The following is a 16,244-nucleotide window of genomic DNA, read 5'->3' on the forward strand; positions in this document are numbered from 1 at the left end:
ATGTGGTCCCCCACCACCCCTGTGCGTTTCTCTGTGTAACAACTTTGCCTGTCCTGAAACTCTTTGTAGACCAGGCTGGCCCCAAACTCATAGAGCTCTTGCTTCTGCCTCCTCCGGACTAGGAATAAAGGCATTGTGCGCTACCATGCCTGGTTCCTTGTGTGATTTTTAATCTTTGTGCTACTCTATAATTTTCCACTTAACTTTTCTCAAATTTTCCCAATTATATTACTTTTAAAATTGTTGACAGGTGATGTTGATGCACACCCGTCATCCCAGCACTGGTCTACACAGTGAGTTCTAGGACAGCTAAGGTGGTTACACAGAGAAACCCTGTCTCTGGAAACAACAACAACAACACTGTTCCAAGGATGTCTAAAAGAATACTTTCAAATCTTAGTTGCTTTTTTTTTTTTTTTTTTTTTCCTAACACAGGATGACTCAAAGCCACCTTACTCCTATGCACAGTTGATAGTACAAGCAATTACAATGGCTCCTGATAAACAACTCACCCTAAACGGAATTTATACACACATCACTAAAAACTATCCATACTATAGGACTGCGGACAAGGGCTGGCAGGTAAGTTCATTTCAGCTTGTTCTCATCCTGTGTGTTGAAGATGCTGCTTGTCCAGAGAAGATGTTAAGATACTGCTTTTTGTATGCCTGAGAAGTCACTAGAGGAGGGAGTCTCCCACCGAGAGATCTCTGGGCCAGGCAGTGCCTTTCTCTTGTGCACAGAAGGAGCAGCAGTTGTGATGAAAACGAAAATGATGCTTTTGTTGTCTGGGATGCGCAAAGCCTGGGGTATTTGCAGCTGAGTCCATTCTTTTCATGTCCATCCACCTCTGCTTCAGGAGATATAGGAGCTCTCCATTTCTAAACTTTCTTCTCAGAATGTAGTTTTTATATGGGTCCTATATATAGCACAGAGTCTTTTCTCCATCTCAGGAGCCCTGTACTTCCAGCCTCTTCATAGTGCTGCTGTCCTGGGGCTGGGGATCCCTGGAAGGGTTTGTTGTTGTTTAGGTTTTGATTATTTGTTTGTTTGTTTGTTTTTTGAGAAAGGGTCTCACTATGTAGCTCTGGCTCTCCTGGAACTTTTATGTAGACCAGAGAAGCCTTGAACTCACAGAGATCTGCCTGACCCTGCCTCACAAGTGCAGGGGTGAAAGGTGCACTACCTCCCTATAAGTTTTAAATCATACATTGCACAGGCTTTTCTCTGTGTATCAGTTCTATGTTGTCATTTTCTGGATTAGTTGAAAATTTAAGAAATTGAGGTGATTTGGGAAAGGATAAGTTTGGAATGCAGAGTGTTAAAACAATAAAAAAGATGTATTGTGAATTTTTTTTTAATTCATAAAATAACCAAGAATGACAACAGCATTATTGAGGCTTTGATTTGATGAGTAAATGTAATTTTTTAAAATATTCAGTAGAAAATACAATGTGGGTGTGGTGAGTGGTTTATTGAAGGAGGGCACCCTTTAAAATTTATTCTGCTGTAGAAGACTGTTTATCAGCCTGGCTTTGAATTCACAGAGATCTGTCTGCCTTTGCCTCCTGGGGGCTGGGATTAAAGATGTGTACCACCATGCTTAGCTCTAAAAATCCCTTTACTTGCAAATGTATACACACGCTAAAACAAGATCCTTGCCATTGAATTCTAAGGGACCTTTAATCTTAGAATGTGAAAAGTAAGACCTTCATCTCCCTGCCTTCCTTCCTTTTTCTGTGCTAATCCCTAGGAAGGCCCTGGATTTGGGGAACATTGCCATATTCTCTTCTGTATCAAGGGCCTTAACAGTACATATTAAATTCTAGCTGTATTGACTATATTTTTAGTATGAGAATAGGCTGTGGGCTCAAGATGTTACTCATCAGTAGAATAATTGCCTAGCTTTTCCTAGATTTGACCCTCAGCACTTTCCAGCCTCCCACAAAGTGAAGCTGTCCTTCAAACACTGATATTTTTTTTTCAAGTCCTAAGGAATATTGACTTTATCCACTCTGCTCAGGTGACCATGGGAGATCATGGAATACAGTCTGTGTGAGCATGTGAAGGTCCTTAAGATCCATGCTTTTTGTTTTTTAATGTTCAAAATTCTGATGATTTGAAATACCAGTTTCCAGGGGCCTTGGGATGGGGTATTTCTGAAAACTTGAGTTAAGACTTCAGTGTGGTTGGCAATGTCTGTGTGTTTCTGGTATATATTGCCCCGAGGACTCTCTGAGCCATGAGGTTTTCTTGTAAAACAGTCTGAAGAGCAAGGCCATCCTGTGCTGTAAGATGGGTATCTGGGACATGACCCTGAGCTCTGATTCTTGCTGGCAACTGCCAGTGACTTTACAGCCTTTACAAACGCTAAAGGCAGGAAAGCATAAAGTGACTACAAGAACACCCTTCCCTGTTGAATTGCTGTTAACTCTTATTTTTATTCAGACATGTTCTTCTCTGTACAGATCAAAGTTCATAAAGTTGACTGCGCCTCTCACCTGAGTGTGGCTGCCCCAGAGATGCTTCATGCCTCCTGGCTCCAGATAATTTAGTGGGAGAGGGATTGCCCGCTCCATAATCTGTTTTATTAGCTCATGGGCTTGCATTTTTAACTTGTTCCTATCCTTGGATTTGGGATGTTGACATTCATTTGGTCTCTCTATGCCTTGAGAGCTCAGCTGCCTTTCCAAAGTCTATTACTTAACATCTCTGTATATCAGACCTTATTTATTCTGACATTTCCTTGGTAGAGGGGATGAGGACTCTCAACAGAACAGCCTGTTTAAGAAAATTAGGTTTCCATGGCTGGAGAAATGAATCAGTTGTTTAAAAACATCAAAAGCTACAACTTGTACACAAAGACTTGAGTTCCATCCATAGAATCCACTTAAAAATCTTGGTGCTAGGGAGGTGAATACTGGTCAGACAGCCTGGCCTATTTGGCAAGCTTAGGCTTGTCAGAGACCCTGTCTCAAAAAATACCGTGTGTATCTCCTGAGGAATATATCTCAAGGCTGTTTTCTGGCCCACACACACATATACACACAGACACAGAATTGGGTTTCCACTTGAGTCGTCCTGTTCTAGCAGTGTGTTTGGAAGATGTGAGTGTTCCCCTCCTCATCTTAAAAGCATGTTTTAATCAGTTACACTGAGTACGTTTCAGTCTAACTTATAGGACGTTACAGGTCCTTCTCATCCACACACAGCTTTTCTGTTAATTTACAGAGGAAAGTTTTCCATAAAATGGGGCTGTCTGATCGTAAAGAAAGACGAAATATTTCTTTTGTTTGTATTTTCTGTCACAGTACCTCCCCCTCTCACCCCATGCCAATTAAATCTCACTGTGTTGCCTAGGCTGGCTCAAACTTGTGGTATTCCTGCCTCAGCCTCCTAAATAGCTGGGGTTACAAATGCACTCTTACACCTGCTTCCAAAATAATTACCTGTAATTTTATAGTTTTACCCAGCCTGTTTACTAAACCTATAAAAAAGTCAAAAAACTGAGGGCCAGAGCTAGTTTGGGGTTCCCAACGGATGAGAATGCACTAAGCGGTGGGACGGGGAGCTCAGGCACTGATCTCGGTTGGCAGCCTACTAGGCAGGCTCAGAGCTGAGGATTGCTTGTTTTAGATGTTCTCTATATTTAGCATTGAAGAAAGACAAAGAATTACTCTTAAGATTACACTGATTTGTAGGTCACTTGCGTCTATCAATTAGGATTTTCATACTTGTAAGAGCAGATGCAAGCACATTAATCTTAGGCTTGACCACCTGAAATTATAAGGAGAATGGGTGCTTTCCTGTTTGTCTCTGGACTAAGTAACCTTGTCACTTCTGCCTATTTGTAGAGTGTTGGCTAGAAGATTACAGGTGACCATTTATGAATCTGACTTCATATTGTATGCAGATTCTCTGGATGAGGGTGGTTAGGAAAGAGACTGATACTAGGTGGACTCTGTAAATACTCAGACGGAAAATAGCAGTTCCCTGATCCCAAGCACTCTGTGAGTGGGAGCCGAGGAGCAACTTTCAGGGCTCATGGCGAATGGAAAGCCTAGTTACTGCTTCTATTTTCCCACTATGCTAATAACAGCAAACTAAGTTGTTCCCATGGGCCGGTGTAGCTGGGGTCTGTGGAGTGTTCTTTATCTTTGTGCTTCTTGAGTGTGGGAGTTTTCAATAAAAAGTAATTGCTTACCCACACAGGCAGCTGCAAGGGTTTCCCTTTTCAGGTAGAGTTTTTTTGAGTTGACTGTCTTTTATCTGTTGTCAGGTTTCAAAATAATTCAGATTTTGGAATATTTGCCTGTCTATAACACGTTATCTTGGGGGAAAGAACCAACTTAAGCATGATATTCATTTATTATTTTTTTTCCTAGTGCACAGAGTCTGAAGATAATTTTATGCAATGTTTCTAGAGTGCCCATGTCTGAGGGCAGTTTGGCACATGATGGCAAGTGTGGATTTTCTGCTGGAGCATCATGTTGCCATCAATGTTTTGGATCTGGGTTTTTGTTTGTTTGTTTATTGAGACAGGGTCTCTATGCGTAGTCTTGGCTGTCCTGGAACTAGCTCTGTAGACCAGGCTGGCCTTGAACTCACAGAGATCTGCCTGCCTCTGCCTCCCGAGTGCTGGGATTTAGGGGAGTTGTGCCTGTGTCATCTTTGTCTGGGTTGCTTCTCTTAACATACAGCCTTTGACTCTGCCTCTCCTCCAAACCTGAAAGGTCTGAATGCAGCTGGTGAAGGTTTGCCTTCTGTGTATGATGGGCCAAGAGCAGTCCCCTTTGATTTTCTGGAATTGGAAGAAAGGTTGGTTGTCAGCAACACCTGATAACAAAACATCACAGCATGTATCTTGGTTTGTTACAGTTATTGTCAGCCTCATCCAGTCAGTCACAGCCAGGTTCCTTCACCCTGCTCTCGGTGCATCTCAGTCCACAGAATAGTCAGAGGCCTTTGTCCTGCCTGGGACCAGTTGGTTCTGGAATAGCCTCTGGGATTGATCATACAGTAATGCTGAACATGTTAGATTTCTTAGCTGCCTGGGACAAGTCAGAACTTCAGGCCATGGCTAGTTTTATTAGAAGGTTAATGGGGAATTGAAAAAAAGTGGGGGTTTTGGATATCCCCAGATTTTGAGTTATTACCATTTTGAAATTTTTATTTTAAATGTACTGAAAGTTCTAAGAATATGAGATAACAGGTGATTCATGACTTTTCTACCTGCATGAACTTCAATGGTATGGTCACATTCAGGTCACAGCAGGCACTGTCTCAGACTCTTGGAGAACTTGAAGCTGAACTTTTTGAAGAATGATGGCTTAGGAGTTGATTGTTTTGTTTTTGTTTGTTTGTTTGTTTGTTTTTCTTTCCTGATGGAGTTATTGATGAAGATCAAATAAACACATGGGTGTACTTTGCAAATACAGAGCCAAGTACTTGACTGGCTGGTGGAGTCAGTTATAACTCCTGGTCTTTGCTGACTTGCTAAATAAGTACTTTATACTATACTTACAGACTTTACATGGCATGACAGATTCTGTCAGCTAATTAATTATGTGCAAAAACATGAAATAACAAACATTTTTTTAAAGGAGTGGCTTGTGTCAGCTGTTTGTCTTCAAACAGAAAGAGTTGGCGATTTAGTCTTGCCTGGCAGAGGTCAAGGAGGCAGTGAGAGGCCTGTGTCCTGCCTGGAGTGAGGTAGAAATGGGAGCTGTCAGAGCCTTAACCCTTCCCATGCCCAGGTGCACTCTCTACCCGAGATTCCCTGAGTTGTGGCCACAAAGGCTCCAGCCCAGAGCAGTCTCATTCAGCCAGGGAGGGCTGGGCCTCGAAGCCTCACTATTGTGTCTGTGTTGAGCATCTAGGTCTCTGCTTTACAGGACACTAAGGCTTGGGCACATCTTCATTTCTCAACAAAGAATTATATGAATTCTACGTATTTTTTTATGTTTCATAGAATTCAATTCGCCACAATCTCTCTCTGAACCGTTATTTCATCAAAGTGCCACGTTCCCAGGAAGAACCAGGCAAAGGCTCCTTCTGGAGGATAGATCCTGCCTCCGAGAGCAAGCTGGTAGAGCAGGCTTTTAGGAAGAGACGGCCTAGGGGCGTGCCTTGCTTTAGAACCCCCCTGGGACCGCTCTCCTCTAGGTAAGGACACAGGGACCAGAGGCCACACCCACGGTCAGTAATAACACCTCAGTGTGCTGGCAGAACTTCTTTCCAAAAATGAAGGCCTGTGGTGCCTGCACTGGCTTTGGGGTGGGGAGCTGGGAAAAGGCTGGTTGTGTCTGTTTCTTACTGTCATGTGCTCCACCCGTATTGCTTGCTGTTTCCTTGAACCTGATGCGCATTTTAGAGTAATTAGACCCCAGTAGGCAAGGTCATGGGCCACATGGTGTTTTTCCTTTCTTTGGCACATAATTCTTTAAACTCAAGATTTCTCATTTGCCTGATTTTAAAATGACACCTTTAACTTATTGACGCTGTTTTTAATGGAATAGAATTGAGCTTATTGGAAACTTTAAGGCCCCACAGTTTGCTCACTGCTGAGTCCTGCTGACTGGCTGCCCAGGAACTGCTCAGGGAGGGTACCAGCCTTTTCATGGAACTGAGCGGCCTCTGATATGCATGGGAGAGAAAGTCAGAATACAGAAGTGCATTCAGTTGGCAGGAGACAGAAGGCTCCCTCCCCTTTATAAAGTGAGGTGAATGGACCAGCCCTTTCCATGGCATCACTGTGAAAACCCACTGTCTTCTTTTGGTGACCCAGGAGTGCCCCAGCCTCTCCCAACCATGCAGGAGTGTTGTCTGCTCACTCCAGTGGCGCCCAGACCCCTGAGAGCCTGTCGAGGGAGGGCTCCCCAGCCCCCATGGAGCCTGAGCCTGGCACCTCACAGCCCAAACTTGCCGTCATTCAGGAGGCGCGGTTTGCCCAGAGTGCACCAGGTGAGACTGTAGGAGGAGAGGTGGCAAGGGTCAGGCAGTGGGGCTGGACAAAGATGCCTGAATCTGGCACTAAAGAAGTGGTAGAATCCCCAGGCAGCTTTGTAGCCTGTGCCTGGTACTGTGTATAGTACCTGAGTGTTACTTAGTGGTGCTCCCTCCCTCCCTCCCTCTCTCCCTCCCTCACTCCCTCCCTCCCTCTCTCCCTCCCTCACTCCCTCACTCCCTCCAGTCTAAGTTAGTACATGGCTATAACAGTACCTGACCAATCTAGAGGCTGAGGCAAGAGGACTGTTGTGAGGTTAAGTTCAACCTGGAATACATAGTAAAACCCTGTTTCTAAAAATAAAGCTCAAATGAATCAATAGGCACTGATTGGAATAAAAATAAATTCATTTAACAAGTAGATGAATACTCCCCGTTTACCTGCAAAACCATAATATAGATTAAAATGTGTGCCTGGGTAAGGTTGAAGGTGGCATTATGAATAGTGGACACGATGGATGGCCCAGGGAAGCCCTAGCTTGCACTTGTCTTCAGCTGCTGATGTCCACTTGCAGAAAGCTCTGGAAGTCTGGGTCTGCTTCTGAGCATAGTGCCTCGGTCCTGCCAGGGTGAGGATGGCTCATGTCTCTAGGCCCCCATATAGGGCATATTCTTGAAGGAGGAACCATAGAGAGGTATTGTGAGAAATCAAAACAAAGTTTGCAGTTTTTAACTCCAGTTCCAGAGTATTTGGTGCCCTCTTCTAACCTCTGTGGGCACCAGGCACACATGGTACACAGACATAAAAGAAAGCAAAACAGGTAATCAAAAATAAGTCTTGAAGGATATTAATAAAGAGACTACATATCTCTCATTAGTAATGTTCTGTATTTTAAAGTGTAGTGTTGATTTTAGTAAGACCAAGGGCAATGCAAGCCTTAAAACACTGCTCATGTTTTCTCCCAACAGGGTCACCTCTCTCTAGTCAGCCCGTCTTAATCACTGTCCAACGGCAGCTACCCCCGGCCATTAAGCCTGTCACCTACACTGTTGCAACCCCAGTGACCACATCCACCTCTCAGCCACCTGTTGTGCAGACAGTACATGTTGTCCATCAGATACCAGCAGTGTCAGTCACCAGTGTGGCTGGACTGGCCCCAGCAAACACATACACAGTTGCTGGACAAGCTGTGGTCACTCAGGCTGCGGTGCTGGCTCCTCCTAAGGCAGAACCACAAGAGAATGGTGACCACAGAGAAGTCAAAGGTGAGTAAGGAGACCGCAGGCTCAGTTGTCCTGACCTGTTTATATTCCTTGGTTTTTGTGTGATTGTTTCTTTACTTCTTTTTGGGGTGGCAATGCTGGAAATTGGGTCCACATACATCTTAGGAAACTCTGTGTGTGTGTGTGTGTGTGTGTGTGTGTGTGTGTGTGTGTGTGTGTGTATGTGTGTGCGCGCACGCACATGGTTCCAGGGCTGGAGGTCAGAGGTAGTAGATATTTCTAGAACTAGAGTTATTGACCAACATGGGTGCTGGTAATCAAAACCAGATCCTCTAAAGAAGTAGTATATGCTCTCCAGTACTGGTCCATCTCTCCATTGCGTTACTTGTCTTTAAACATTTTTGCAGTACTAGGCAACAAACCTGGGGCCTTGGACATGTGTCAGGCAAGGGCTCTATGGCTGAGCTATGTCCCCAGCCCTTTTTATTTTATTTTTTTCAATTTTTAAGACACAGTTTCAAGTTGCCCAGACTAGCCTTGAACTTACTTTGTAACCCAGACTGTCCTTAACTTGGAGTCTTCTTGTCTTATCCTTGATAGTAGCTGGGGTGGCAGTCCTATGATACCCCATGGTGGAACCAGGCTTGTGCCATCATGACTTGTTTTTAAACTGCTGTGATCTCGGCTTTGCAACAGTATTTCATCTCTCTTCGTTTTCTTTTGATTTCAGTGAAGGTAGAGCCTGTCCCTGCAATTAGCCCAGCTACACTAGGCGCTGCTAGCCGAATCATCCAGACACCACAGGGTACCCCTGTTCAGACAGTGACCATAGTACAACAGGCGCCTTTAGGTCAACACCAGCTTCCAATAAAAACTGTAACACAAAATGGAACTCATGTGGTACCAACGCCTACAGCAGTGCACAGCCAGGTGAACAATGGTAAGCATTTGTTCATGTCCTTCCCTGGCTCTCTGGGAGTTTTAGCTGGGAGCAGAGGTCCTTAACTCGTGGGAATAAGCATTCTATGTTTGGTCCTTCCTTGCTTTGTATTTTTTGAAGCCATGGGGAGTACAAGTGATGCTGTGGGAGGTGGCCATGGGGTCCCATTAGAGTAGGGCTTGAAGCTCTTCCACTGCACCCCCTTTGTCCCGAGAGATACTTATATTTTCATTTATTTTTGTGTGTATGGGTGTTTCGCCTGTATGTACATCTGTGTACCACATTCATCCAGGGCCCAAGTAGGCCAGCAGAGGGTGTCAGATCCCTCAGATCTAGTTGCAGACAGTTAGCTGCATTGTGGGTGTTGGGGACTGAACATGGTTTCTCTCTAAGAGCAGCCAGTGTTCTTAACCACTGAGCCATGGAGGTGAGAGGTGCTAGATCCCTAGGAATTGGAATTATAGTGGTTGTGAGCCATCATGTGGGTGCTAGGAATTGAACTTCAGTCTTCTGGAAGGGTAGCCAGTCCTCTTAACTACTAAGCCATCTCTCCAACCATAGAAATTAAGCATTATTTATTCAGTTAATTATTTCTGTGGTACTGGGGATTAAACCAATGACCTTACACATTACAGGCAAGAATTGTATCACTGAGCTATGTCCTCAGGCAACCTCTTGTAAAGATTTTTGAGACAAGGTCTGTGTAGCCCTAATTGGCCTAGAACTTGCTATGTAAACCAGGCTGGCCTTGAACTCAAAGAAATCACTGGAGTCTGGATCCTGAGTGCTGGGGTTAAAGATGTACACCACCAAACCCAGCATTTAAAGATGAATAAAAGGCACTCTGTGTACTCCAGGACTGTGTGTGGACCCCATGCTCCTGCTGCTTCCTTTACCCTGAAGCAGAGGGATTCTTTCCAGAATGCCCTGGATGTTGTTTCCACGAGGTCGCCATACAACAGGCACGCCTGCTGTCTGCGTCCCCAGCTACCTGTTGTTCAGCCTGTGAGCTTTGTGCCTGCCTCCTCCACACTGTTCTTGTACACTACTGCTCTCTGTGGCTGGGCTGAAGAATGCCTCATTGGTCTGTCATGGTTCTCAAAATTACTAATTGTACTTAAACCATTGTGAGTCAGGGTTCCCCATCAGGCCCTGTCTGGTCCATTTGTGTCATTATAACAGTATTCAGCACGAGAGAATCCACAGCGCGCACAGGATTAGTGGCTCTTAGGGGTTTGCCCAGTTCAACATCAAGTCTCCACCTACCTTCCTGCCGACATGTGGCAGAAGGCATGATTTCAGGCTTGTTTGTTTTTTGTTGTTGTTGTTGTCGTCGTCGTTTCCTTGAGACAGGGTTTCTCTGTGCAACCTTGGCTGTCCTGGAACTCCCTCTGTAGACCAGGCTGGACTCAACTCAGATCCACCTGCCTCTCCCTTCCAAGTACTGGGGTTAAAGGTCTGAGCCACCAGTACCCAGCACAGCCAGGGTTTTGTTTTGTTTTTTATAATGCATGCAGTCCCTCATAATGTCTCTGATCCACCATGAGAATAGTCTTCATGCCAAAGTCCTGCCTTGTGTTGTTGCAGTGGCTGTGACTGAAGCAGCAGCAGTGACATCGTGTCCTGCATTGGTACTCCCCTCTCCCAGATACATGTCTTTCTCCAATGAAACCTCTGTGCTCTGTGTGCAAACCCATGCAAGAGGTGGGTGCAGTGGGGCCAGCACAACAGTCAGCCCTGTTCTCTGCACAGCGCTCCCGGCTTCACAGACTTGGCCTAGGGTGGGCAGGCTCTCCTGCTCATGGGGGATTCATGTCCTCTTTTTTTCCCCTCACAGTCGGGGGGTGGCAGAGCAAAGCCTTTGTGGGAGCCAGGAAGAACACCTCTGGCTTGAGACTGTGGTGTCAAGATTTGAGTTCCAAGACAGGCTGGAGAAGCCTGGGCTTGAGGATGCCTAGACCACATGCCCAGGCCCTCAGCACTTACGTTGTGCACACTTTAGGGATGAGGAGGCAGCTGGCCAAGCTCAGCATCTACCACATCAGGAAGAGCTGAGAAGGTGGCTAAACGTTTTCTCCATGGCAGCTTGATGATCATTGGACAGGTCCTTCCCAGACTTTAACATGTGTTCCCAAGTTCCCATGGCAGCTCATGCTGTATGTACAATGGGGTAGGGATGTAACAGAGTATGGCTAGCACACATAAGGTCGTGGGTTCCACCCCTAGCCTTACAAAAGTAGTAAATAAAAACAAGCAGGCCGCATGTGGGCTAGGAGCTGTATTCATGTTTAATCATCTTTAACTGGTGCTTGTGAAGCCATGGTGCTCTGCTCTCAAGTGTCTGTGCTTGGGCTGGAGGATAGGGTTCCTTCCCTCCCTAGGCAGTAAGCTGCTCTCAAGTTAGGCAGCCAGTGTGCTCTTTCTGGGTTGTGTAGCTTGCAGCTTGCTTCTTGTTTAGATCACGTAATGACTTACATAACTCAGGAATACCACCATCTGTGACGAGGAGAACTTAAGCTTGAAAGAACAGTGGCAGCCTCCCAATGGCACATTGGAGCTATCTAGAGAAACAACAGGGCTAATGTACCTTGCATGTGCTATGGTGGCACATGCTGGTAAGATATATGGGAGGCTAAGGCAGGAGGATCACTTGAGAAAAATAGGCCTTAAGGAGTCACTTAGTTAATTAAGTCCGACCTTACGGACAGAAAAGAGGATTGTTGCAGTGTAGGCCTAAGTGGAACAGGACTCTCCCTTCACAGAGAGTCCTCAGTCTTGTTAGTCAGTTAATGTCGTGAGACCCGTCTAGGTTAGTGGATAATGTACTTTGCTCAGTGTTTATGTCATATAAACAATAGCTTCAGTAGAATGGCTTGGGTCATTCTGATACATAGGTTCTGTGGTTCATTCAGACAAGTTGACACACATGACTGCCTGTTGCCTCAGCTCGAAGTTTAGCCTTTAAAACAGTCAGTGCTGGGTGCTGTTGTACTCCTTTTATCTTGGCAATCTGAGGCCAGAGGGAGGCAGATCTCTGAGTTCTATCTAGGCCAGCCTAGTGAAACTATCAAAAAAGAAAAAGAGGGGCTGGGGGAGCTGTGGCTATCTCCTGGATGCGTGTTCCCCAAAAAGATCTTTATTGCATGCAGGACGGGGAGGCACACATGCAGGTCAGAGGACAAATGTAGGAATCAGTTTTCTCGCCACTATGCATGTTCTGAGTATGGAACTCAGGTTCTCAGGCATGGTGGCAAGACCAGTGTAAGCATGTCTTTACAGACAAATGCTTTAGATGCTGGCTTGAACAGGTGAGAAAGGGCTCTTTAAAACCAGAATAACTTTATTTCCTCCTTGGAGGGAACAGCTTTCTGTCCTCCAGGTGAACAGAAGCAAACTGTTGAGTAGCTTGTGCTTTTTTAGGAGCTATAAGTTATCCTTATTGGTGGAAATACCCACTAGCCAGGCTTTGACTGCTGCAATTCTCCTGATTTCCTCTGCTTAGGCTCCTCTCTCTGCCTGTGGCCTGCAGGGCCATCCTTGGGGTTGTATGCAAGGCTCGGGAGACTTGGAGTGCCAGGGTGGGCTTTGTTGTCAAGGGTTTATGCAGTAGCACGGGGTTCTGACTCACTGTCTTCTCCAGCAGTGGCGAGTCCTCTCCATATGTTGGCAACCCACGCATCAGCATCAGCATCCCTGCCCACAAAGCGCCAGAATGGTGACCAGGCAGAGCAGCCGGAGCTCAAGCGAATTAAAGCAGAAGATGGCGAAAGCATTGTCATTGCCCTGAGCGTGGATGCGCCACCAGCAGCTATGAGAGAAAAGGGTATCCAGAACTAGCTGCTGGGAGACCGTTTCTTCAGACATCAACTTTGTGGTGCCAAAAGGAGATATGCTGCCTCTTACTGAAGCAGGGAGCACATCCTCAGTGGGCAAAGGGCCCTGCGGTTGGACTTCACCTCTTAGCACTGAAAACATGAACCCAGGTGGCCTTAAACTCCTTAATTTAAAGACAAGTTACACTTGAACAGACCCACAGCAACCCTGGTTCCAGAGGTGATGTCTCCTACAGAGCACTCGCTGGGCTGTGGGCTCAGCTTTTACTACAAGAACTCCAGGTCACAAAGGACTGAGTCTCTTGTGCAGATGCAGCACCTGCTGCAAGTGGATCTCTCTGGCTTTCCTTTAGGGGACAGAGCCACAGCCACCTGCTACCCTCATAGGACCTGCTGGCTGCCACTGAGAGACAAGACAGTATTTTGTTGTCCACATGTGGAATTAGAATACTTGTCCTTTCTTTACTAAATAATGGGGTCTTGACATTTCATATCACTCCATTTCTACTCTGGAAATTTGAGATTCATTTTGGGGGGAAAGAACGTCATTCTGTTTGTTTCTGTGGTTTGTTTTCAGCCCATGGGATGGTTTGCTCTAGTCTTTCCTGCCTGTGTTTGGGTGGCACTCCCTTAGGACACCTACTTGCCCATTTCTGTTCAGAGCAGTTACCTGATGAATTTGACCTACCCTGTAGAGGGTGGGTGGACTGAGCTGCATGGATCCATGAGGCCAGGAGCCATCGGGACAAGGGACCCCGAGAGCCTTCTGGCCTCTGGGCTGCACGTACCTGCTCTTGTGGGTTTTGTTGTCTGTTTCTTTATGTTGATTTTGTCCTTAACGTAATTTCCCACGCTAGTAAAACGAGTCTCCTACATATTGTGTATGCTTAAAGCAACAGGTCCCTTCCTCCCTTGGGAACAGGTCCAGGCTTTTGTCACACCTCTCCAGACCAAGATCACAGATCTCTCCCAGAGATGGGGGAGTCTTAGGGGCCAGCTCTGGCTTTTGCCATCTGACTGGTTATCTGCATGGCACACTCATGGCAAGAGCTTTGAAGAGATGTTGCCAGTTAACTTTAGGGTCTGGATAAGTAGCCAAGTATGAAACATCCAGGCCATTTTTCTGGTTCTCAAGAGTTTTTTCTGGCTTTTTAGAATGAAGCCCCACACTAAGTCTGACTTATGTCATATAGTAAGTAAAATTTAAGAGGGAAGGGTGAGGAGAGGTAGAAGGCCAGCAGCCCAGACCTCACTCAGAATCACCACTCACCTTCCCAGAGAATTCTGGACATAGAGCTGAGCAGCAGGCAGAGGGCGTTAGCCTCATTATGAGTGGTTTTTTTTTTTTTTTTTCCTCTTGTCATCATCATAACGTTATTTATTTAAATGTAGTTATTTTGGTATTTAATTTTTTAAGAGAGGGGGGGAAACCCTGTATTTTCCTGGTAGAATGAAATGGCTCAGAATGGTATATTTAGGCAATTTAAAACATTATTTACATAAAGACCAAATATGATAAGTCTGTTCTAAGTATTGCTTCACCCACAGTATGGAGCTGTCACAATGTTACTGCAGATGATGTGTGTTGACGTTATGGAGTTACTACACACAAGCTGGATTTATATAACTCAGCCACTTAAACAATAAAGGTGAGACATCATGTGAGTGAGAACATGTGTACCCACAGCAGTCTGCCTTTGAACTGCAGCCTGGGGGACTGGAGCCCCTCCAAGCCGCAGTCTGCTTCTACTACCATCTTGCAGGTAACCTTGGAATGTGTATTTCTTAAAGGTTTGTAGTTTGCAAAGTACTTTGGGTTGTCTTGTGGCCAGCATGTAGGTCCCTACTTTGGGCCTCAGTTAATGTGGTGCTCTAGCAGGAGACCAACCTAGTGGGTGGGCTCAGGTACCACCAACTGAACATACTGTGTCTGGAGACATCTGTGTGTAGCATGCTTGACCAGGACTTGGTTAGATGTTCCCTAGTGAGTGAAGTCTGCAGACTCCTTACCTCTGAGCTCCAAACAGACCTGAGTCTGCAGGGGTTTCTTTTGGGGGATCATAGAAAAATTGTGAAGATGGAAGGAGGTTTTTCTTTTTCATTAAGGCCACATTCTCAGTCTCGAGTGAAGCGCACCGGGGCAGTCACAGGCATGCGCCTCTTTTCTCCTTGCTGCTGCTTTGGTACATAGGAATGTGAAGCTGTCAAGGAGAGGGCAGAAGCTTCCCAGTGTTGAAGGCACTGCTTTAGTTCATGTTCATCCGAGTTCCCAGAAGCCCTCTGCACACCAGGGCTGGGGTCATGTGCTTTAGCCCCCAACAGATATGTCTGATGTGGGACATGTGACTCTGATACCACAAGTAGCTTGCAGCTGTTTCCAGGTCCACAGTGGTGCCTCAGTGTTGAATGCTTAAGGAGTCTCTCTGACCTTTACCAAACCTCTGAGCTCCCTCAGGGACTAGATAACTTCAGTAGCTTTGGCTTGAACCATACAGAACACAAAGGGAAACTCACCTGTGTCCTGGGTACAGTGCATTCCAGAATGTGTGGCATACTTTGTGTAGATATTCCCCATACCACAGAATGTTCACAGACAGCAGCTGGTTTTTGCAAATACCCCACCCTACTTCCTTGTCCTCTGCTAGGGGGCTGACTGGCCACAGAGTAGCTTCAGTAGTTCAGAAGGGGTTGGGGAGCATCAGGACTTGGGTTTTCCATGCCATGTGACACAAGGAGAGAAGTGACAATCTAAGTCCAAGCATCTGCTGATCCAGAGCAAGCAGAGTGGTGGTCTGTGTGCAAAGATTTGGAATTTTTAAAAAGTACCAAGTTCCTGAAATTCAATAAAATATTTTTATTAATTTTAATTGAATACAGAGTATCATTGTCTTTTGCTAAGCAGACACATCTATCTATCTGACTTCTTAGCTTGTGTTGGGCAGCAGCACAGGCTTCCTCAGGGGTGAGAGCACAGGGTCTTCATGATAGCAACAGCTGGACAGGCAGCTGTGTGGATCCAGTGTTGGAGTTTCCTTGTGTTAGAGTTTAAGAGATTTAAGTTGTGGTAGTGTGTCCGCCCCCCCCCCCTCCACCTACCCAGTGCTTCAAGATACTGAAAACAAAAAATGTACACAGATGCTGAGGTTCCCATGTGATGATACTGATCTCCCAGCTGCTGTCCCAGGGCTGAAAAGGTAGGTTGACACAGTGGACTGGTCCATATGAGGGCAGTCAGTTTAAGTACCAGAAACTCTTACACACGGGCAACATCCTGAGAAAGTGCTCCCATACAGGTGACGTAG

General features: G+C 45.7%; 1 protein-coding gene across 4 annotated transcripts in view; it reads left to right on the forward strand.

The window, feature by feature from the left end:
* Foxk2 (forkhead box K2) overlaps positions 1 to 15,814 on the forward strand; it is a 41,750-nt gene extending 25,936 nt beyond the window's left edge. The window contains exons 4-9 of one of the 4 annotated variants that reach the window (XM_051182608.1): positions 436 to 582; positions 5,972 to 6,165; positions 6,788 to 6,963; positions 7,915 to 8,211; positions 8,900 to 9,109; positions 12,753 to 15,814. In XM_051182608.1, coding sequence (XP_051038565.1) covers positions 436 to 582; positions 5,972 to 6,165; positions 6,788 to 6,963; positions 7,915 to 8,211; positions 8,900 to 9,109; positions 12,753 to 12,946 — 1,218 coding nt within the window. In that variant the 3' untranslated portion in view covers positions 12,947 to 15,814. Of the gene's footprint in view, positions 1 to 435; positions 583 to 5,971; positions 6,166 to 6,787; positions 6,964 to 7,914; positions 8,212 to 8,899; positions 9,110 to 12,749 lie in introns of all 4 variants that reach the window. The other 3 variants (XM_051182599.1, XM_051182616.1, XM_051182625.1) reach the window with 3 other exon arrangements.
* The last annotated feature ends 430 nt before the right edge of the window (positions 15,815 to 16,244 follow it).

Source organism: Phodopus roborovskii, unplaced genomic scaffold, assembly GCF_943737965.1.
Source record: "Phodopus roborovskii unplaced genomic scaffold, PHOROB, whole genome shotgun sequence".
Classification (NCBI taxonomy): Eukaryota; Metazoa; Chordata; class Mammalia; order Rodentia; family Cricetidae; genus Phodopus; species Phodopus roborovskii.